Source organism: Phoenix dactylifera, chromosome 2 (genome assembly GCF_051530095.1).
Source record: "Phoenix dactylifera cultivar Ajwa chromosome 2, Ajwa_hap1_PhDact_Kaust_v1.1, whole genome shotgun sequence".
Classification (NCBI taxonomy): Eukaryota; Viridiplantae; Streptophyta; class Magnoliopsida; order Arecales; family Arecaceae; genus Phoenix; species Phoenix dactylifera.
Window position 1 is genome coordinate 34,642,674 of NC_143191.1, and position 24,017 is coordinate 34,666,690.

General features: G+C 42.3%; 4 protein-coding genes and 1 pseudogene across 6 annotated transcripts; 1 reads left to right on the forward strand and 4 right to left on the reverse strand.

The window, feature by feature from the left end:
• Window positions 1-1,119: 1,119 nt before the first annotated feature.
• LOC103701718 (UDP-glycosyltransferase 90A1-like) lies at window positions 1,120-3,428 on the reverse strand. The gene has a single exon (XM_026802425.3). It carries the CDS (start codon window positions 3,066-3,068, stop codon window positions 1,662-1,664), a length of 1,407 nt encoding a protein of 468 aa, XP_026658226.1. The 5' UTR covers window positions 3,069-3,428; the 3' UTR covers window positions 1,120-1,661.
• Window positions 3,429-7,435: 4,007 nt separating this feature from the next.
• On the reverse strand, window positions 7,436-8,764 carry LOC148714771 (uncharacterized). The gene is made up of 3 exons (XM_088716143.2): window positions 8,638-8,764; window positions 8,178-8,354; window positions 7,436-7,729 (listed from the first exon to the last, which is right to left on the reverse strand). The coding sequence occupies exons 1-3, from the start codon at window positions 8,704-8,706 to the stop codon at window positions 7,601-7,603; spliced, it is 375 nt and encodes a 124-aa protein (XP_088572269.1). The 5' UTR covers window positions 8,707-8,764; the 3' UTR covers window positions 7,436-7,600.
• A 3,316-nt stretch (window positions 8,765-12,080) lies between these two features.
• Window positions 12,081-12,899, reverse strand: LOC148714772 (uncharacterized). The gene is made up of 2 exons (XM_088714667.1): window positions 12,871-12,899; window positions 12,081-12,762 (listed from the first exon to the last, which is right to left on the reverse strand). Exons 1-2 carry the CDS (start codon window positions 12,897-12,899, stop codon window positions 12,081-12,083), a joined length of 711 nt encoding a protein of 236 aa, XP_088570793.1.
• Window positions 12,895-16,071, forward strand: LOC103701719 (UDP-glycosyltransferase 90A1 pseudogene; annotated as a pseudogene).
• Window positions 16,072-16,859: 788 nt separating this feature from the next.
• On the reverse strand, window positions 16,860-23,801 carry LOC103701635 (RING-H2 finger protein ATL48-like). Of its 3 annotated transcripts, none has more exons than XM_039129194.2 (3): window positions 23,479-23,801; window positions 22,425-23,016; window positions 16,860-17,277 (listed from the first exon to the last, which is right to left on the reverse strand). In XM_039129194.2, exons 2-3 carry the CDS (start codon window positions 22,878-22,880, stop codon window positions 17,125-17,127), a joined length of 609 nt encoding a protein of 202 aa, XP_038985122.1. In that variant the 5' UTR covers window positions 22,881-23,016; window positions 23,479-23,801; the 3' UTR covers window positions 16,860-17,124. The 3 variants fall into 3 exon arrangements, 2 of the variants coding, with proteins under 2 accessions (XP_038985122.1, XP_088572271.1); XR_015975369.2 differs by lacking the exon at window positions 23,479-23,801 and adding an exon at window positions 19,314-19,433 and having other exon boundaries at window positions 17,156-17,277; window positions 22,425-23,418; XM_088716145.2 differs by lacking the exons at window positions 16,860-17,277; window positions 23,479-23,801 and adding an exon at window positions 17,292-21,718 and having other exon boundaries at window positions 22,425-23,420.
• Between the last annotated feature and the right edge of the window lie 216 nt (window positions 23,802-24,017).

Below are 24,017 nucleotides of genomic sequence, written 5' to 3' on the forward strand. Positions count from 1 at the left end.
ATTGCCTTTTAAGTAATGAGTAAATTACAAAAAAAATTTTAAGATTAGAGATAAAATATAATTACATCTAATAGTTTGAAAAATCTATGTTTATTCCTTGAGGTTTATTTTTATCCAACACTTTCACCCATAATAGAATGCTATCTAAATTGTTAACTTAAATGGAACTTAAATGCCAAAGCAGAAAAATTTAGAAAATAGCAAAATAGCTCGAAGCTCTGCCCCAACTACAGTAAGACCTGGTATATGACGGCCCCCCGCTGCAACCAATCTGCCACGGTGGTCTCTGATCACAAAACCAACCCCTTCAGACCTCCCATCTGCCGCCACACTGCCATCAAAATTCATCTTGAAGGATTGTCCTTCGAAATACCGTCGGATCACCCGCCGCACATTTCTCGTATCGCACCGAGCTCCGGCACTCTTCCGTCGGCACAGATCTCAAAACGACCAGCTGATGATCCAACTGTGGATTCGCCCAGGAGGAACGCGAATCCTTCGTTCGCGCAAAAGATGGACTCCTGTCCCCGTTCGGTGACGCGTGCCCAAATACTTCAACATCAGGACCATGTATTACAGCCTATAGGTGGGTTAGCGGTTAGCCTGACAAGAAATACATGGTTCCTGGATAGTGTATAAATTGTTAAAGATTTTTCTCCCTTCTTCTCAAAAAATATTAAAAAAAATAACAATTTCTTTATCCATTGATTTGATATATTTTAAGTATTCTCTCATGAGATTATTTAATCTCAGAGTTTCAGATAATAGCTATCAAAACTGAAACCTGTCTAGATTTCACCAACCATGCATTCAAAAAAAACTAAAGTGTTTCATTCTTTCACAGAAGATCTTTGAGCTAGTGCATGTCGGGCTCTACTCGATTTAAATAGCTCATAGTTGAGAATTGAAAACTGACTTATATTATTTGATGGAGCGAATTGATTTCGGTGTGCATCAAAAGCAACTTCTGCATTGATTATCTGTGATAATATCTTCTATAGGGAACATGCTAGATTGCTAGTAGTCACTTATTGAATGGATTCAATTAGCATGTCCTTTTTTTGTTCGTCACATGATAGCCATACGGCCATACCCGTGGATTACGTCCAGAAGCTGGACCGTCTTTTGCCTTTGGAATCTCGATTTTGGGACACATAATTGTTTCATTAAATCACAGCAATGTGATCACTATAAACCCCTTCCGATTTCCTTGTTTACACATTAATTAATCAATCACATAATTTCAAAAAAAATGCAATGCTACTATAATTTCAAAAAAGTCACATAGATGTTTCACCAATGGCTTTCCTTCTTTAAGTAGCCTATGGTAAGGTGCAATGCCTGAACCAATCAATCTTTGTTGGGCTAGATTAGTTTCCAATTTAATAAAAAAAAGTTGGATTAATTCAGATCTAAATTTTTAACAAGTTTAATCAGTACATGGATTCAAATTGAAAGTTTTTTACCTAAACATGTATCCAGCCCCTACTTTTTAGGTGATTTCTACCGAGTTGCTTGAATATTTTTTTTCATATATATCTAAAAAGCTAAATGGGGACAGGACAAAACAGCCACAACAGAAAATCTTGTTCTGAAAATGATAGGAGTATAGGCTCTAGACAAATTTCTTCCACAATGGGTGGAACAAAACCAGGCAGATATCAAGCTAGACCAGGTGCCAATCCAGTGGTTGTCTTCTGACTCACCTCTGCAATCATCTGCTCTAATGCGCGCCATGACGAACCGCCCTCCTCCATCGCCATCCTTGCTGCACGGGCTAAATCCTTCGCCTTCTTCGCTGCCTCCTTCCCCTTCTCGCCGTCCACCAATTCTCTTACTAACTTCGCTATATCTTCCCCCCTCACCAACCCCTCGCGCGTGCCATCGCTGGCTCGCACCCTCAGCCCGATGCCGAGATCCTGCACCAGAAACCTCGCATTGAGCCGTTGCTCGGCCATCATTGGCCAAGCCAAAATCGGCACGCCGGCACTAATCCCCTCCGTCACCGAGTTCCAGCCACAATGGCTCACAAACGCTCTAATGCTCTCATGCTGTAGAATCTCCAACTGGTCCACCCACTCCCTCACCACCTTTCCTCTCTCCGCCACCCTCTCCTCGAACCCTTCCCCCAACTCTACTCCCTTGGCCCTCACCACCCACAAGAAGTCCACCCCGGACCGCTCTAATCCAATAGCGATCTCCTTCAGCTGCAGCTCGGAGATCTCCGCCTGACTTCCGAACGCTACGTACACGACCGGCCGGTTCATGGCCACCCTGGAGTCCAGCCACTGGAGCAACTCGGTCCGGTTGTTGGACCGAGTCTTCTGCTGGGCCAAGCAGAGCAGGCCGATGCACCAAGCTTTGGGTCCAATGTGGCTGTTCCAGTGATCAACGTAGCCCGGCTCCAGTTCGTAGAAGCTATTGTCTACGACTGCTCGGGTATCCGGTGGGGGCTGGATTTCTTCGACAAACTTATATACCTCATCCGCAGGATGTGGGTCGTAAGAGAACTGGGTTAGGTCATCCAAGGTGAGCCGGAGATTCGGAAAGCCGGAGACAGTGAAAGGCTGGTCATCGGAGGCGAGACCGCGATGTGGCTTTTCTCGACGGATGTAGTACTGGATGGCCATGGCATGGCAGCCCATCCCATAGGACGCCACCCTCGGGATCCCCAGCTTGGCAGCCGACTCGGTGGACCAGCCGAGGAACCCATCGGAGATCAAGAAGCTGACGGCGGTCGGTAGGCTCGCAAGAGCTTGCTCGAAGTGCGGGCGGAGTTGCTTGGTGGCGTTGTAGAAGGTGAGGAAGAGCGACATGTCGGGAAGGCGATCGGTGCTCTCGATGCCCGGGGGGAGGCCCGGTGCGTTCTCCGGGAATGGGAGCTCGACGATGGATGCATCGGTGCCGGCGAGGGAGTCTCGGATGAAGGGGGCGTTGAGAGGGGTGGTGAAGAAGGTGAAGGTGGCGAGGCAGCGGCGGTGGAGGAGGTGGGCTAGATGGATGAGAGGTATGATGTGGCCTTTGGACATGAAGGGAAAGAAGGCTACGTGAGGAAGAGGAGAAGACATGCTTAGCTGCTATAACCTTGGCTATTGGAGAAATCGGTGCAAATATTGGTACCGTAGAGCTTGTCGATGTGGTTTATAGGGAGTATTGTTAAAACGATGAATTTCGTGTGGATCGGAATCTGCCATACTTGTAAAAATAGTTAACGCCATTCTTTCCTTTTTATTTTTAGTAGCTAATAATTAGATCGTGTCACTGATTCAGGGGATTGTGCAAGTTACAAAAATGCAATGCAGATGTCAAAGGCAATGTCTTATTAATCTACTTAATTAGCTTCCTTTGCTTAGAAACTCTTTACAACATAGCGTTCACCTGTAGAACTCTTACCATATAGAGAGACAACGTACAGAGAATGGGGTTTAGCTGTTAATAACCTTTCCATCGCATCTAGACTAGTTGTTTGATATATTTTTGTGCTGTAGTGCACCAATCAAATCTTCCCAAAAAAATCTTTTTTCAATCAAAAACAAATAATATTTATTTTTTATAAATGATTTAAAATATTCCACAAAAAATATATTAGGTTAGGACATTTATTAAAAGAGAATTTTATCAAGATTTTTTGTTGGTCTATCAAAATCTGCAAAATCTCCTAACTTATAGATGTACAAATTAGGCTGCAGAGGACAGGCTGCTATAGCCCATGATTATTCCATATTTAGCAAAACCATGTGCTAGGTTGAATATAATAGCGGTTATACGAAAAAAATATAAAAGAAAGGAAAAATTAAAGAGATATCTGGTTAAGTTTGGACCGGTTGCACTTAGATCTCAAAAATTGAGAAGTTTCAATTGGCCACCAAAATTTCGTTTCCGTTGCAATATGACCTAGCTATCTATCTAGACCTAACACCACTAATGGAATAAGAGAAAAAACTAAAATACCCTTAATTTAGAGAGGTCGAGTCATGGCTTTTATGAAATCTCAAATTCTCTATTCTTTATGATTTATCTATTTGAACAAATCTTAAAGCGCTCCATCCTCTATCATTCATTCAACTGCACAGATCTCAAAGTGCTACATTTGTCACACTTCACATGGTCAAATCTCAAAGCGTTCTATCTTATATCATCCTCCTCTTGCATAGATCTTAAAGCACTCTATTCTCTATCAAGCATCCACCTGCATACAAATTTTAAAACGCTTCATCCTCTCATCCATCCACTTGAGTAAATCTAAAAGTACTCCATCATGTTTCATCCATCCATCTTCACAGATGTCAAAGCGCTTCGTCCTTTATCATTCATCCATCTGCACAGAACCCAAAGCCCTTCATCCTTTGTTGTCCATCTGTTTACACAAAACTCAAAGTGCTTCATTTTCTATCATTCATCCATATGCATAGATCTCAAAGAACTCTATTCTTTATCATTCATTTACCTGTACAAATTTCAAAGCATTCCATCCTTCGTTGTCCATCTATCTAGATAATTCTCAAAGTATTCTATTCTCTATAATCCATCTACCTGCACATATCTCAAAGTACCTTTTATCCTCTATCATTTATTTGTTTGCATATATCTCAAAGTAATTTGGTCTTTATTATTCCTCCATATGTACAGATCTCGAAGTGTTCTATTCTCTATCAACTATCTGTTTGCACGAATCTCCAAGTGTTCCATCCCCCGTCACTCATCCATATGCACAAATCTAAATATATCTTATGACACTTTGGCCCTTTAGTAGTTTCTGTACGTATTTATTTATTTTTTGTTTTGTAGATTTCAAACCATAAGTCAAGTTTGTTCCTTTTTTTTTGGTAAAAACGGTATTCACATTGCTCTTACATGATTACAGCCTACCAAGTCAGAAGCAATAAAATGGTACAAGGGAATAGGAATCGCAGTGACACTAGTTCAAAAAATCTCTTCAGAGTGTCGAGCCATGTAGGAGACGACCCAATCTGCAGCTTTGTTCGCCTTCCAAGATACATGCACTGTCTGAAAGAAAGCCAAACCTCTAACCAGTCTGCAAGTCTCACGAATCAGTGGGTGATTGTTCCCGTATTGATTAGCTTCCAATATCCAATCAATCACCATAGTGGAATCCCCCTCGAGGTATATCCTATCAATGTCCAGTACTCTCCTCACATAGGAGATGCCCTCCTATGCTGCCCGAAGCTCCGCCTCAATGACTGTCAATCCGGGGGTGCAACGGCCACCTGCCACCGCCAGACTACTATGGTGGTCTTTGATCACAAATTTCACACCTCCATATACTCCATCCACCAACACGCCGCCATCAAAGATTACTTTGAGATGACCAAGGGGTGGGAGCACCTAAGAAAAAAGGTAAACATGGATGCTAAAGAAGCGGAATGGATGTCCCAGATGTCTTTAGACATCCCAGAGGAACTCAACGTAACTACCCCGGTGATCTCAATAACATGACGCAAAGCCCTGTCCACCACTGCCCTCGGGGTCGCTTCATTGCTCTCAAAAAGACGGGCATTCCTGTCCAACTATATATGATAGGCCAGGTATACCCCCCTGATACCCTCCTCAACTGTGCCTGGTCTCCTCATGGCCTCTCTCAAGTAATGTAGCAGATCCTCTGTCGACTCCAATGCCTAGAGAAGAAGGTCAAAAGCAAGCTCCCAAATCTGTGCTGCCTTGGGACAACTAAGAATAGCATGGGTAACGGTCTCCTCGACGTCCAGGCAAATCTCACAAAACAGCATGATCAGAATTCCTCACCCTGCTAACATCCTTCTGGTCGGTAGGTAGCCCTAAGCCACCTTCCCTATGAATAGGGTTATCTGAGGGTGGATCCGCATCCTCCAAATCCAACCTCCATCCATCTGTCGAGCTAGCTCCCCACTAAATAATGCATAGAGGTCCTTAGCTCGTACTAGAGATCGCCCTGTCAGCCCCCATACTAATCTACACTACCAGAAAACACGCGTATAGTGATGGAAATTTCCGTCACTATACCATGTCAAGCTCAGCGTCACTAAATTCTCAGTGACGGCGGCGATTCCCGTCACTAAACTCCGTGACAGAATCACCGTCACTAAACCATTACAAATCCAAAAATTAAATATTTAAGAAATTATGTATTTTCCGTCACTAACTAGTTATTGAGTTAGTGACGAAGGTAACTTGATCATTGATTTTGTCACAGAATTCAGTCACAAATTTGGTCACTGATCTGTCACAACCTTCAGTGACAAATTTAGTCGTCACAAATATGGTGACAAATTTTGTCACTAAATTTATTATTAATTCCGTCACTGATCTAGTGACAAGGTTACCGTCACTAATTTATCACAACTCACTGAGCAGAATCAATTTTTAGTAACCAAAATTCTGTCACTAAATTTATGGCTGCTCGTCACAATACTTGGTAAACAATTCAGTAACCAAATTTAGTCACTGATCACATTCCAATAACCTGGTACATTTGGTACATTGATTGGCTCATAATAATAATAATAATATCATTAATAGCAAAGGCATTCAACGTTACGCAAAAGTTTTTTAACATGTCATTCAAAATAGGCATCAACATGTCCTAAATCCATCAAAATCAAAGTACAAAAAGTATGTCATAACAGAGATTTCATTCCTCCTAGAAATGCAAAGACCTATCATTTAAGGCAAAAGCAATTATAATGAAGCATGACCAGCAGAACCAGAATCACCATTACCCCCCCCCCCCCCCCCCCGTTCTGCCATGGTCCAAAGCCAATCTCTTCTCTCATCTTTTGAAGAACCTCCTCTTGCCATTTTTTCTTTTAGTGCTCAAAAATACCTAGAAAGTCTTCACGCGAGTACAGCTCTGGAGCTTGACTTGTAGAGGTAGAAGAGGATGATGTTTGCCCAATAATTCCAGTGAGATCCTCCAGGGGACTAAAGCCATAGCTGAGGCGTCGGACATAAAATGGTGCCGTTCGTCAAAGGACCTGGCTCTCTTGAGGGCATCCTTGCTTAGGACAAAACCCTTGGCCAGCATGCTGCTCACCACATCCTCTGCCTTCCTCACTGCAGACTAAGTTGACGAGAGCTTCCCTTCCTTCTGCAGCACCAAAAAAAAAGAAGATGGGAAGACAAAAATAGTGAAACCTTTTGAATTAATATAAGTAGGTTGAAATTACAAAACTGGAACTGGAAAAACAAAACAAAACAAAAGAACCAACAATTACAAGCCTGATAATCTCACTAAATGGTTCCCAATCCCTAAGACAGTAATATATAAAAGGTCGTTATCTCTGACATGTTCCTTCTTGTTGAAACATAACATGCGAGCAAGACCTATAATCCCAAAAATGAAAGACACAGAAAAAATTTTGGTCCACCAGTTCAGAACTTTTGTTTTTGAAAATTATCACCACAACCTACTGGTACAATTATAAAGTAACACTCGAACGATGAAACGCTAATGAACGTGGCCCACACGGCTTTGTTTTTTCATTCATTCTTTTTTCAAGGAGAAAACCACCACGTATACAAAATTAAAAGCAAAAAGTCACAATATGGCTTTCATGTCATGCAGAAACCTGAGAGTCAGATGATGAAGAAATCTATTAAATATTCACAATTTTCTCTTATATTTCCCTCCCACCTGAAATCCAAGCCTCATAACAAGAACAGATCTTCCATATTTGTCAAAGTAATCAGCCCGGTAAATCTTTCTAGTAGCAGCTTCATGGGCAACATCTTCCTAGTAGTCAACAAGAAATTACATCAGGAAACAGAAAGCTACAAACAAACTTGTAATCATGTAGGCTTTACCAAAATATCAAGAATGAGTGGACTCTAAAAATCCTATGCAGTTGATAAATAGCAACTTATCTGCACTTTCTTTCAAAATAAGGGCTTTGGAGATATAAAAATTTGATGCAGATTCTTCCTTCTTACAGTTGAATGATGGCACACTAATAAACTAAATGAAGGAGGTAGATCACTTAATCTTTGCGTTCTGTCAATGTTTGTTTCGCTCTTGCCAAATGTGGGCAAATGGTCATTGTGTCCTTTTGATTTAATGTTTTAATAAATCTAGCCTCTTCTTATATTTGTGAGGAGTTAAAATTCAGAAATAATTTGATTGGTCAGTGACCAACTTGTGTTAAACTATAGTTCTTCAAGAACATAAAGAACTCTACCCATACCCAGCGAATGGCTTCTGGCTTGTATTTCAATCTCCATTTCACAGTCTCTTTCAGCATTTTACTTGCCTTTTCTGCATTCCAGTTTCTTGACCAGAGGTACCTTGATATTGAAGCATCTGAACAGAAGTCTGGCAGTGCTTCCGACAATGGACCAATCATCCTTCGAACTTCATTTATCTGCTTGGAAAAGGCATCAACATTACCTATATATGATAAGCATGATACAACAGGAACCCCTTAACAATGTTGTGAGACATAATATTCCATAAAGATCTTAACATGCTTTCTCAGAAAAAGGAAGGAGCTTAAGATGCTCTTCAAGTGAAAACTATAAGATGCTTTTCAAGTGAACACTATAAGATGCTTCAAGTGATAACCAAAATTCGGAATGAAGATGTCATGCATAAAACTTAAGAGGCATAAATAGAAGCATTTAGTTGGTTAAAATGAGTATGTTTACCTTTGCTTGCTGTTCTTCAGGAGACAAGGCTTTCTCAACAGCACTCGATCTTGATTTTCTCAAAGGCATTGTTATATAATTTAGCAAACTTCTGGAAGATCTAAAAATTAAATTAAAATGAGTGCATCTGTATACCAGTAAGAAGATCAATAACAAAGATTGAATTTGCCTGTGAGGGAAATTTATAGCTAAATGAATCAGCAGAATCAATATATTTTATTTCATAGAAGAGAGTCTAGCTCCTATGTAAATAACTTTAAATACCCAAATGTAGCCTATCTGGAAGAAAAAGAAATTAAGTTTCATTGATGTACATGATGCTGTTAGATATATGTTTTACATGATTCAGGGCTTATCTATCTTGTGCTGAGATTATTTTTCCAACAAAGCAATGAAATGTTTAGAATCAATTATAAAGAGAGAAAATTATACAGCCATCAATTCTTACACAGATACAGTAAATTGACTAAAGAGAAGCATATTCAAATGACATGTTAGACAAATTAAGAAAAACACGAAAATTCAATTAGACTTACATCTTGTAAGGATCGGCACCAGTGAAACCAGTAGGTTTTGGTATCGGAATCAACACCTGTGCACAAAATCCAAAGAAAAACAAACAAATAAAGAACAAATTATGAGGTCGGAAAACCCTAGAAGTATGAACTATAGCGCTAAACAAAAATCTCTGCTGTATATCCACAAATTGCAGCCTCCTGGAAGTGGCGGAGACCTTTTTCTTCAACCAAAAAAATTACCCCATTACATCAAAAACCACAGAATCATCCAAATCTCTGTTGTATATCCACAAATCGCATCACAAGAAAAAAAAACCCCAATAAATTAAGCTTATGTTCCACCATTTTATATGAACCAGACATCGAAATCACCCAGAAAAAAATATAAAAATAGTAACAAAGGGACAAGCACGGGTACCTCAAGCAATATCTCAAGCATTTCATTAAAAATCCAAGGCGAAGAGATCTTATCAGAAAGACCGCCCCGATCTCGAGCATTTCACGAGAGATACAGAACAAAATCCCGCGATGCTGGCCTCGGACGTGAGCTCTCGAAGCGAGAATCCGTATTCGAGGAGACTCGAAGAAGATCAGGTAGCTCTCGTCGGCGTAGGGAGGAGGAGAAGGGGTTAGGAAATCCGGACGGTCATCCCTGCCGTGGACAGCCTTCCGGTTAGGGATTTGTTGGATTTGGGTTGGGGGGAGGAGGAGGGGTTAGGGATCGCCCGGGGGGGGGGGGGTGTGGGTGTGGTGTGGGGGGGTTGAGGGGCGGCTGCAGGGGCTAAGGTTTAGGGGGATTAGAATTTTGGTGTTGGCGCCGGGCGGGCAGGCGGGTCGGGGGGGGGGGATTAGAAATTAAGCGCGGCACACTTAGTTCATTTTAGATTTCCTCCTTTTATCTTTTTTTCTTTTTTTTATTTAAAATTATTCAAAAATATTATTTTTAATATTTTTGGAATTAGAAATTAAATTTGGTGATGAAAATTTCTATCAATAATCCGTCACTATCAAAAATAATCTTTTAAAAATTTATAAACATTTGGGTTGCAATTTTTGTGACGGGTGAATTTGTCACTGTCTCGTTGCAATTTCGGTTACCAGTTTTGTGACAGATATCCCGTCACTACGGTGGTCACTAAGTTTTGGCGCCCACCCTACCCGCGTATTTTGTGACCGGTCGGTCACTAATCTGTCACTAAGTTCACGCCACGGTGACCAAATTTCTGTCTGTCACTAATCCGTCACAAATAGTGACTGATAATGGGCCGTCACTATTTTTCCGTCACTATATGGGTAGTGCTATTAGACTCCTCCCGGGATGGAATAGGAAGATCGAGGATCCTCTCTGCCAGATGCTCTCCGAAGGCCTCATGGATCACCCCCTCCCTCCATCTACCCTCCTCAGGAACAAGCAGGTCATAGAACCGAAGTCCGGCCAACCTACCTGTGTCCACCATGGTCGGCAGTCGACTAATAGGCATCTCTGTCACCCACCTATCCTCCAGTACATCAACTGACCGCCTGCCGCCTATAGCCCATCTAATCGCCGAGAGCACCCGCGGAGCTCTAGCGCATATCTCCCTCCAAATCAGTGAGTAGTGGCGTCGCGCCCAAGTGCTCGCCACCTCTGGGATGGCCCCATACTTGGCCCTCAACAGTGAGGACCACATGCTCTTAGGCTCTAGCATAAATCTGGCTACATGTCTCGCTCCAAGGGCCTCCTGCATAGCCACTAATGATGGCACCCCCAACCCGCCAGTGCTAGTCGGCTGACACACTACCTCCTAAGCTATCAGGTGGACTCCTCCTCTGCCGTCCCGTCTCCCCCAAATGAAGCTCCAGAAGATATGCTCAAGTGTCCTCAATGGCTTCACTTAAAAGTATGGAATTGGTCATTAAGTAAATTGGAACTGATGTAAGAACCGACCGCACCAAGATAACCCTGTCGATCATGGAAAGTGTCTGCATCTGCCATCCCTCTAGTTTGTGTCTGATGCTAAGCTCAAGAGAGGAGCAATCCCCACTACGGAGGCGTCGTCCCGATACCGAAATCCCCAAATATGTACGTGTGCCCTCCTACTCACCTACTCCTAGAACCTCCATAATGGCGGCCTTCACTCATGGTTTTGTCTTCGGGCTAAAACAAACTGCTGACTTATCTAGATTGACCTGTTGCCTAGATGCCACACAATAGCCCCAAAGAATCCTCCTGATAGTCCGAGCAGCCTGCCTCATCGCTCGAGCAAACAACAAACAATCGTCAGCGAAAAATAAGTGAGAAATCGGGGTGGCCTCCTGTACTGGCCTATAGATTTCCAGCTCCTGGGTGTTAACTACATGCTGAAGTGCTCTGAACAACGCATCTGCACAAATAATAAAGAAAAGAGGAGACAGAGGACATCCCTGGCGCAGCCCACCAGAGGACTTAAAGAAATGCGAAGGCGTACCGTTCACTAGGATGGCGAAGGATGGAGCCCTAACACAACCCAGCACCCATCTGATCTATGTCTCATGAAAGCCAAAATCCTGCAAAGCACGTCGTACAAAGTCCTAGCTCATCCTATCATATGTCCTCTCCATATCTAGCTTTATCCCCATCATACTCCTCCTGGTCGTGGCCCTGTTGAGATCAAACATGAATTTCTGAGCAATAAGAACATCATCACAAATACTCCGTCCACCCACAAATGCTCCCTGCTCTAGACTGATCAGCTTCGGGAGGATGTCTCTCAATTTGATAACCAATATCTTCGCCGTAGCCTTGTACAAGATGGAACACAGACTAATCGGGTGAAAATGGCCTGGCTCGGAGGCGTCCTGCCACTTCGGAATCAAGGTGACATGGGTTCTCTTCTAGTCTACCGACATCACTCCCGAGCTAAGGAACTGCTGAATGGCCTCCGTCACATCCTGCCCTACCAACCTCTAGTACCTCTTGAAAAATACAGGTGAAAAGCCATCCGGCCCTGGCACCTTGTCCCCTTCGAGGGACCACACTACCTCCTGGATCTCCCTCTCCGACACTGGGCTGGTCAATACTGCATTCTTCTCCTCCGACAACACAGCCAAAGACAATGGAAGGTCTGGTGAGATCTCACCCTCGATCTGCTCAGTCCATCTAGCTCTGAAGAACTGCTCCAGCACTGCCCTAATCGTGTCAGGGTCCTCCGACAACTGACCATCATGCCCCCTGATCACTCGGATCCTATTCTGCTGCCTCCGGATAATTGTCGACTGATGAAAGAATTTTGTATTTCGATCCCCCTCCAGAATCCACTGCACTCTCGCCTTTTGTCTCCAAAAGGTCTCCTGCTGACGAAGCAGAGAATCATGCATAGACAGAAACGACCTGAGTCTCCCCAACTCCCCTGTCGATAGACCACCCCTACTAGCCTCCTCAGACTGTAATTTGGCAATGGCCTCCTCCACGTCCTCTACTTTCCTAAAGATGTTCCCCACGTCCTTCCGATTCCATCTCCGCAGCCGTCTCCAGGTCAACTCCAATATGCGTGACACTCTGTATATGGCATCCCCCACCGGTATCCCCCACACCTCCCTCACAATCTCCCATGACCGGAGATACTGGAACCAAAACTTCTCAATGTAGCTGAGTCACCCTCAAGTAGAAATGTGTTGGCTCGCAGAATATGCCGGGCTTGACACATATCAGCCTAAGCTGCCCTCATAATAGAGATATTGAAGATGTAGTGCCAACTAGCAACAACCATTAACTGCGTCGGACATTTTAGAGGTTGGCTTGGGAGATTTTTTTTGTTATTTTTATTTTTTTATTGGTAGGTCACCAGTCGAAGTCGAACGGCCCAAGTTGGTGAAGATGGCATCAATTTAATTCTAGCTACAGTTCCCTTCATGGTGCATAAATGCTAAGCCGTCTGCACTGCCTGCTCCGTAAGGGTAAGTGAAACATGGCATCAATTTCTTCTTCAGCCCTCCCTCACGTAGCGATTTTTCCCTTCATGTCCAAAGGCCACACCATCCCTGTCATCCATCTAGCCCACCTCTTCCGCCGCCGCCGCCGCCGCCTCGCCACCCTCACCTTCTTCACCACCCCTCTCAACGCTCCCTTCATCCGCGACTCCCTCGCCGGCACCGATGCTTCCGTCGTCGAGCTCCCCTTCCCGGAGAACGTCCCGACCCTCCCCCCTAGCATCGAGAGAACCGATCGCCTTCCCGACATGTCCCTCCTCATGCCTTTCATCGACGCTCTGAGACCAGAGCCGGCCCGAGCCTTAGGCGATCGAGGCGGTCGCCTAAGGCCCCGGGCCAATGGAAGGCCCCGGGAGGTGAAGGGAGAAAAGAAATTGAGAGAGAGAGGGGGAAGTTTTTGGCACCGTGATCAAAAGGAAGCAAAGGCCCCTTTTAAAACGGAAACAGGAGCTGGCTACGAGTCTTCTCCCTTGATGGAAGGGAGGTGGAGAGTTTTCTGGCCTGCAGAGGAGCAATTTGGGAAGTTGGGGACAGTAGTTTTGTTTTGGGTGGAGGGGGAGAGAGAGGGAGAGAGAGAGAGGAGGGATTTGGTTGTTTTGATACCCGCCTGAAGCCACTCTTATCTTTCATCCCTTCTCTTTTTTGGTTTTGGTCTTGGTTTTCCTTCCCTCACAATACTCCTGATCCACCTGGGCCATCGGGAAGAAAGATAGGGGGATTGGAGATGGACTTCTTGGAGGGTAGAGAGAGAAAAGGAGGGAAGAGGGGGGAGGGGGGGGGGGGGTGTTGAATGGCTGCTGTGCTGTGATGCTGCAGTAGCTGCTTCGGTACTCACCAAGTAAGGGTACTCACTTTGAAAGAGAGATGGTGGGATGGGATTTTTATTAATTAGATCGAGTGAATTTTCCATAATGCCCCTACTTTCTTTTTTAAAAAAGGCCTGGACAAATTCTGCTCTTGCTTTACCATAATTCCCATAAAGAGTGCCATAGGATGATCTTTTCCTATTCTGCTCTTACTTGACAGAATAAAAGTATTATTAAGCATTATCTCAGTTATTTAATCAGTTTCATGGCTCTTTTTTTAGGTTAATTATTTTTCTATATTTTTATTCAAAAATTATATTAAATTGAAAAGACTTCTTATCTATTTTTATTAGATTCGTGTATCTTTATTGAAATATTATACTTGATTACTATCTATTTTTATATCATTTTTAAAAAATATTTTATACTTATTTAAAATTTTATTATTAAAAAAAAGGCCTCATCTATTGGATTCGCCTTAGGCCTCCAAATGTATTGGGCCGCCCCTGTCAGAGACTACTCAAGTCGCACTTCGAGCAAGCCCTCGGGAACCTTCTTCCAGCTATCAGCCTCCTGATCTCCGGTCCCTTTCTCCCATGGACCAACGAGTCTGCATTAAAATTTGGGATTCCAAGGATCTCGTTCTATGGGTGTGCTAACTTTGCCATTCTCATCAAAACCATCTGTGCCCGAGGCATACTGCAAACAGGTCTCGACAACGATCGCCAGCCCTTCATGGTCCCCGGCTTCCCGCACCTCCGACTCACCAAAGCGGACGTCGGCAAGCCCTTCGATGACCCCAACCCGCAGCATCCTATGTACGTGTTTGACGTAGAAGTAACGAAAGCCACAAACGAGAGCTATGGAATGGTTGCGAACAGCTTCTATGAACTGGAGCCGGCCTACGTTGACCACTGGAACGACAACATCGGACCCAAAGTCTGGTGCGTCGGACCGCTCTGCCTGGCCCGGCCGAAGGCCGAACCCGCCGAGCGGCGCTCCGAGTGGATGGAATGGCTGGACTCCAGATCGGCCATGAACCGGCCGGTGGTGTTCGTCGCGTTCGGGTCGCAGGCGGAGATCTCGGTGCCACAGTTGAAGGAGATCGCGGCCGGGTTGGAGCGGTCCGGTCTGGACTTCTTGTGGGTGGTTCGGGCCAAGGGGGTGGATCTGGGGGAGGGGTTGGAGGAGAGGGTGGCCGAGAGGGGGAGGGTGGTGAGGGAGTGGGCGGACCAACTGGAGATTCTGAGGCACGAGATCGAGAGCGTCAGAGGGTTCGTGAGCCACTGCGGGTGGAACTCGGTGATCGAGGGGATTAGTGCCGGCGTGCCCCTCTTGGCGTGGCCCATGATAGCCGAGCAACCCACCAATGCCAAGTTTGTGGCGGATGAGCTGAGGATTGGATTGAGGATTCGGGCGAGCGACGGCACTCGTGATGGGTTGGTGAGGAGGGAGGATGTGGAGCGGATGGTGAGGGAGTTGATGCTCGGAGAGAAAGGCAAGGAGGCAGCGGAGAACGTGAAGAGCTTGGCACAGGCGGCTAGGATGGCGATGGAAGGTGGATCATCTTGGCAAGAGCTGAAGCAGATGATTGATGAAGTGTGTGCTATCAGAAAGGCTGAAGTTTACCTGCCTCAGAGTTGATGCCACAATTCACTGTATCTGATTGGAAAGCTTCAGCAGGGGAGTCCACTATAAGGAAATGGAGGCACATATGCTTGGGAAATTAATGACCACCATCCGCGCTTCCTTCCATGTGCTCTGTCACCAGCTATGGGTGTTAAATCTCCACCAAATGTCTTCCATGGGATCCTTTGATTTGAATTGTTCTTAACAACTTAATTCTTAATGGTTAGCCTTTTCTGAGTGATGGTTAGAATCTCCAAGGAGTGCTTCGACACCCTCCGTTAAGCTGCTGTTCCTGCGCATGAGCTTCAAAGGATAGCCGACTTGAGGCATCACAAGGCACCTTGCCCTTCTTCCTTTTCTCCTCCTCAAATGGGTCACTCCAAATCCTCACTTTCTCGATGGTCCTCATGATCTAAAGAATGTTAAAGGTACAGATGGTTTTATCTCATGGACCAAAAGTCCTTTTAGTCCCCGTCATTCTCGTGTTAAGCTCCTTCAAACCTAATCTACCAACATATCAAAGCTAACGGCAGCATGAGAGAGAGTCAAAGAGTACTGGTAATACAAACATGCCATTCTAGTCACTTGTTCATTGAGGGCGATCCACGAACCTTTATCACTTGCATGGGAAAATGGACAAATAACTTCTATCATGCATCCAATTTTGCTACAAATGCTACTAATTACTCATGAATCTATTCATATTTTGCATGTTTTTAGGGAGTACAATCAATCTGCTGTTTGGCTCTCCAACAAAGAAATTAAGGTGGTAGCTAGCGGTTGGGGGTGTATTGTGTGAACCAGCAATTTCTTTATTCCTAGGCAAAACTGACCAACCAAGCCCCTGCCCCTCCCTTCTCTCTTTTTTCTTTAGGAATACAGTGGGCGTGCCCATAACCGAGTTTCAAACCATAGTCCTGTGCACCTGGGAAAGGGATCCAAGCGGCTAAGATGGCACCCGGTGACAAGATTATTGCGCGTAAGCTAAATTACTACAATTATATTTCTTAGTAAGGGGAAAAGTGAAAATTACTGAAATGTTTTTCTTCCCCCTTGAAACCGTTTGTACAAGGCTCGATTTGATTAGAAAGTGAGCGTAGATGATCATTTGACTGCACTTGCTATGACACGGTAAAGGATTCAGATTTTTTTTTTTTTTTTTTTGAAACAGAAAGGTTTCGGATCTTTAATGCACAAAAGGAACCGGCAAGTCACCAGAGCTCTTGAACCAAAACATCCACTAGAACCATTGCAAATCTGCTGCCAAAACTGATGAAGGGAAGGGATTAAAAAAAGACAATAAAAAAGAAAAAAAGAAGAAGAAAGAATGGGGAGCTTCCGCTACCCAAATGGTAGTTTCAAATGAAACTCATTAAGAGTCTGTTTGGAAATTTCAGCAGAATTAGACTGAATTTCTTATAGAAATCAGGTTCTTGACCTGCACAGCATTTTGTTTTGCCTAGGACCCATTCTATTATGCTATTGGAAATGGGAATCGAAACCGTTCTTATCCATGAACTCTTTGTTTAGATTTTTTAACAGATGCCAAGCATTTGTAGCTCAAAGTCAGGATTTTTCTCTGGTAGTTAATGCGGAATAAGTCGCTCGCCGTCGATAATTTGAGGAAACGGGGATCGGTTGGAGAACATGACTGCTTCCTCTCTGAAGGGCGCCTGAAAGCACCGACTATTATTCCTTCTATGGTGGCTTACTCCCAGCCTTGCTCCCCATGTCATTTCCTTGATGGAAAAAAAAAAAAAAAAACTTATTTAAGCGGCATCAACTTTGGGGTGACCTAGCTTTAGCTAGAAAAGAAGCAAGTAGAGAGATGCAAGAATTGCTTGAAGATGTCCATCTCAATGCAAAAAAAAAAAAAAAAAAAAGGATTGCACCATAGAGTTAAATCAGGTTGCACCTTGTTCCCCATTTCATTACCTTAATTGCGTGATGATTTTGCTTTTTTCTTAAAAAAAAAAAACTCATTTAAGTGGCACCAACTTTGAGCTGACCTAGCTTCTCCTAGAAAAGACACAAGTAGAGGAATGCAGGAGTTGCATGAAGATGTCAATCTAGATGCAAACAAAATTAGGATTGCACCATTGGGTTGGAAGATCATTTCATAATGCTATCATGTCTCAGAACCATCTACTAAAAAATGCAAAGCATAAAATACTTCATTAGTTCAAGGAAGATGTTTTGAGCCACTAAGCTTTAATTACCTGACTTCTTTAGTTCTTTGTCAGATGTAAGAATGTAGAACCTGTTTTCTGCAAACATGCCGGTGAAAGTAAGAGGACATAATGTACATCGATCCTCAGCTACTTCTACGCGCCTATTTCAGTTTTATGAAAACTGCAGTAGTATTTCAGATTCATAATTATCCAAATTACATTTATCCTTCGAGGGATGCCTGATATCAGATTTCAACTAAAATGTTGCGGTCAGAACTTATTGTAGCAGGTAATAATATGATACTAGCATCCTTTATCTAACAAAAGAGGATGTTAAGAAGAGAACCAACATATCAGACTGTAAAGTTTTAACCACAATGAGGTTGCATAGATAGATATATCTCTAACTGAAACAAAAAAGCTGTCAAAATTAGCGAATTATGGCCAGACCCGCACAGCCCAAAAATTAGGGTATCGGTTATTATATGGTTACAGTATCAATTGGATGGCTACGGTTGGCTACTTGAGTCTTATTCCACATAATTGCCCCACAAAAAAATTTCATGAATAGATTGTTAGACAATTATGCTGTGCTTCCATGGATTTACTTTCACCACTGGGATCATTTTTTTGATGAATCAGAGATAAAAAGACATAATGGCATCTTAGGATAAGTAATGATGCAGATAAAGCAATAAACCAAAAATACCAATAACAGAGTGCAACGCCAATTTTCTGGTGTACTCTTGAACTTATTTTCCCATTGGCAACTAATCAAATTCTTAAGATTCAAGCTCGGCAAAGTTGTTATAAATACTTCTGTTCTCATGAGAAAGCTCTTGCCAACTATGTGAATATGAACCACATGTGACTGAACAAGAAAGAATCTTTAAAACTGCAGCTGCAACTCATGCATTATGAAGCAACTACTGATGTTCAGTTTTAGAATTAGCTACAAAGTAACAACCAAAAAAGATTTAATCATGGTGAAAAAATGCACTTTGAGAAGGCATGGCAGTTAATATCGTATTCTTCCAAAAATTTATCATATTATTATTCAGTTACATCTGACAATATTAGAACTTACCATGTTGCAGATCATAGGAACTCATTTGGTCATTGCATGGGTACTTGGAAATGAGAACAACTAAAAGACCTTACAACTGAGGATTGGGTAGATATTTGTTTCATTTAAGAATGGTTTACTTATGGAAAACCAGAATCAGATTTGACCAATGACAGAACCGATGAGGTTATTTGAATCCAGAATCAGGCGATACACATTTATTTTGATTTGGGATATGTCATTTCATGGTCAGTTCAAACCTGTTTGTGGGTTAATTTTGTAGGAATCTGACTGCACATAAAATTTGGTTTGGCATACATTACACTACCATCAATGATTTGAATCACATGATTGAAGCCAGCTTGTCTAACTGTGTGTTAAATCTAGAGCTCAATGGTAAGATCAATTCAACAAGAATGTTTAATACTTCCAAGAGATTGAGATAATTATACATCAACAGGATGTAATCAGAAAATGCTCCATGTGGAACAATAAGATAAGCATATACGTTGACATAAATACTGATCTTGGATGTTACCTTAAATGCACATGGCAATGACTCTTCCAGTCTCTCTTTTCAAACTCAAAACTTTTTGTCACAACCAATTGCTTTGTTTCTTGAAGATGGTTTTCACCACCTCTCAAGAGTTCCATAGAACTTCAAAAAATAAAGAGTAGAAAAAAAAAGTTTGCTTAAATAAGAGTACAGTATCACAGACATGCATACACAAATGAACAAACAATTCAAGGGCAACTCAGAAGACATCTAACTAAGATTCAACTAGAAAACTGAAAAGCAGGTAAATTTTATCCCTTTTGAGGGGACTCTGTGATATGTTCCACAACTCTTGGTAACCAACATGGGTAGGGTTATATGATATATATCGATGAATTAATCAAAATACAAGTATCTCATATGTCAAGACTATTGTATCATTACTTGTGAAGAATCACATGCTCTGTGCCATTTCCTCTTCTTCTATACAAGTTATTTACCTTTCATCATGCAACCATACCAGTAATGCATTCGATTGCCTCAACTTATTGTTTTAAATAATAAACAAAATGATGTAATATATTTAATCATAGTACATAACATAAGGAATGTGATAAGTAATTATTGTCGCATTTTTATGGCTTCGTAATAGAGTGGTTCTTCCTTTTAAAGAATGGCTACAATAAATCCATGAGTGCACCCACAGTTTTCCCCTGTTCTGTTCCATGACAGCCTTTTGAGGTTCAGCAACCCTATGGAGCCCAATATTTCGGTTATCAAGCCATGCTTTGCAGTTCTTTTTTCCCTCCTGTTTCCATAGGGTTCAATTCTCACTTTGTGTCCTCTTTTTCTAATCAGAAAATCCTATCAAATTAACGGAACAAAGTTATAACTAATAACATTTGTGGACCATATATACCGTAGCCACCCCAAATTGGGACAATGCTAGTTTCTTATGTCACTCAGATGCAATAGATTATATAAACTTGTAGAAAGATTATTTAAGATAAATATCACCAGTAGAGGGAACAAACTTTGCCAAAAGAATAAGTGGTGAATGTGGGGAAAACATAGTATTCTTGCCTACAAGTCCAAAATTCTAGCCAAATTCTTAAGACCACCATTCCTTCACCACTTGTATATTTTTCCCATCTCCAGTGCACTAACATTCTAGGCAAGGGTTCTTATGTCATGCCATCTAAAAATGACCGCTTTCCTCTGCATTTCAGAAGTGTAGTAGAATAAATGACCTTGATCCTTTGACGCCAAACCTATTCTATCTTCCAAGTCTCCATAATCTGAATTATGTCCTAACCCAAGTAAAATCCCATTGGGCATCATGGTCTTCAATGATCAAATACAGATCCTTTGGTCCATTTGCATCTCTCGGCCTCAAAATGACACCAGAGGAATACCTATCCATTTTCAACTCCAATCAATCCAATCTTCTCTTTGAAATTTAATGAGTTTATCACATTGGAATAAGCACGGTGTCCATATTAGGGTAAGCTGTCGAAGAACTTTAGCTAATTCATGACTCACTGACAAGCACAAAGTCTGTATATCATGGATAAAATACATACCTTTCTTAAACCCCAAATTACCCCTCAAGTCCTTTGCCTATCCATAGAAGCACTCTAGATATGTACCAAAACAAAAATAGAAGCACACTAGATAGCCAATAGCGTTTCTTGCTTGAGGATATTCTCAGTTCCCACAATTGATAAATTTATATGCAATATACAAGTTCTGAAAATAAGAGCAGCATACTAGGAATATAAGGATGAGAATGGGAATATTCGATTGCCACAAAATGTATAGATACAAATCATAATAAAAGAGAGTTGGATTACTCGAATAACATAGCTATAGTATCTTTCTTTTAAAAAAATAAAATAAAATAAAACGTCAGCCCTACAGTTTGGCTGCTTGATTCTTATATTTCAGAATATCATTCTGAATGGTCCAGTGTAGAACCCAAAAGTCTACATGGTAAACTGTGGCATTACCTGCCATATATCAAGGATATATTTTTATTATAATTTGGGAAATTGATGTTCCATATGTATAATGGTTTACCAACATCAAATGTTTTAACTTATGTCTAAACTGATAGCCGCTCGACAAAAATAAAAAGGGACGGGAACTGATGTAAGCATAGAGGGATATGAAAAAAAATTAAAAATATTCTGGCACAGGAGATATGACCCATTTGTAAGTTCAAGTAGATAACACTGTAATCAGCTGACAATCAACTGAGAATAGAAAGCCAGAGTGTTAAGAGAGAGTCAATTCATGTTACAACTTAAACTGATAAGACTACTCTGACCAAAAAAAGGGAAAAAATGATACGAGAACAGAATATACACTCAAGCAACAGTAGACTACCGCGGCAGAAAGATACATAATTCCCCAACAACGTACTGTATAAACTCAGCCGGACTTTCCTGAAAAGATCAGGGAATCCAAAAGAGGCATGTGCTTGAAAAATTGTCAACATCTTGCTCAACCTTTAGCTTGAATTACAAGCAAATGAGCAAATAAAAGCATGGTGCTTTCTTTTTTATTTTTATTTTGAGAAGATAATAGTGTGCTGTTTTCAACTGGTTGATTTTACATAAAATGTATGCACATAAATTTCCTATCCTGAACAAAATGGAATGCATGCAATCTTCCAAGCAATTGCACGAGAACAGCGAAATCCTAGAATAAATTCACATCTGTTGGAGCATTTTAATGAAAACATAGGCCATAGACCCTCCTTTAATGTCAAGATAATGAATACATGAGTTAAGAGAAGAAAACATCCATAGAGAACCAGTCAGTAAAGTTTCCAGCAACCAGGACAAAAGAAATCCAATGCATAACTCAGAACAGAATTCAATAAAGGATTAGTTACAAACACATGATCGTATAAGACAATTGTGGAAAACTAGCAAGCAAGTGATATGCTTTCAAAAGACTATGCGTGAATCTACAATTTGCTATGCATGTAATCAGGAATCAAACCCTCTGCTAATTAAGTACAAAAAACCAAGAAATTATTAATCATCATCATCCATCAACCAGCTTTCGGACTTAGAGCATTCACATAAAACTCCCAAACATCTATTCTGAAGTTGAAGCATGAACAGGCAATGGATCAGCACTCACCGAAATCCCCACCATTGCCACTGCGCCCTCTCTTGTGTCGACGCAGCCCTTCCGGCGATCAGCACTGGTCCGGCACATCGGACAGATTGGGGACCTCAACAGCCAAGAATCCACACACTGGGCATGAAAGCTATGCTTACAAACAGGTAACAACCTACACCTATCTCCCATCTTGAAGCTCTCCAAACACACGGCGCATTCAATTGGGCTGCACCCCTTCTCCCCGGGCTCGAAATCATAGCAAGGCAGCTTCTCCAAGTCGTCGGCCGACAGGCCATTGCCCGCGGCGTCGCTCCGGTCGGGTCTTGCAGCGGCGCTGAGGCCTCGGAAGGCCCTCCCGACGATGCAGGCGTGGATCAGCACCAGAATTCCGACGCCGACGAAGAGCAGCACGACGGAGACCACGATCGCTATCACCATGATCTGCGTCGCGATGGCGAGAAGCTTATTAGTCATTCCAGCCGGCTTTCTTCTATCCACCCGCCTTCCGTAATTTCATCCCAGAAAGAAAAGGCTCCCGCTCCTAGACAGGATTGGGCGCAGCAAGACATCCCTTCTCTCCTCCCAAATCCATCCAAATTCCCACTGGGTTCTGCTCGGCATGCACGTATAAGACAATACTTTGAGCAGAAGGATTTCAGGAGACACAAAGGAGCAATTCAGACAAGATTCTTCTCTGAGGAGAATTGGAAGGACTATCTAATGGAGGATCCAGAGGAGGCGATTGATGACCACCTAAGAGGGTGTGGGTGGATCGGGGAAGGATGGCCAAATTGATGAATGGAGTGATGAAGGGGGGTGGGTGAGCGCGAGGAGTGGGTGGTGAATGGTGGTGGGGAAAGGAAATTCTGTGAGTAGGAAGGAAGAAATGGCGAAGCAGCTGAGAAAGGGATGGGATCGCAAGCCATTAATGCCTCTTCTCCTGCCAGTATTTGGCTGCTTCTTAAGGGGGGAAAAAAAAAAAAAAACTGTAGAAGGATCGGTTTGCAAATTACGTAGCATTTTTGTTCCCGTAAAAACTACTACGGGGAAAAAGTTTGGAAATGAAACATACCCGGGATAAGTCGCTTGTTCGAGCCTATTTCAGGCGAGTCAACATTGGGTGCTCGAGTGCAGCTTTCCCGTGGCCTAATTTCCGATGACCAGAGAGAGAAGCAATTTCTTAGATAAACATGAACCTGGACCCCTATGATGATTCTGGAAAGTGGTGCTTCTCGTTCATTCTGGAATCTCGAGTGCTGATCATTTGAGAATAATATTTTAGAATTTTATTTCTCCTATTTTTGAATGGTTTCAGGATATTTTGAGCTCAGACTCTTGTAGTTGTATATATACTATAAGGGTTGCTATTTACCCTTTTTAAAAAAAAAAAAATTTCTATCGGATAATTTGTTATTCTTATGCATGAAGATAATGAATTCAATCATGAGAATAATTGGTTCTATTATAAGATAGCTTATGATATGCATATCAATCTATCATACGTATGTACATCTAATATGGGTTAGACCTCATCCAATAATTATCTTACTTCAAAATGTATTTTTTTTTATTTCCTACAGAATTATTTGATATAACAAAAATCTTATGTTA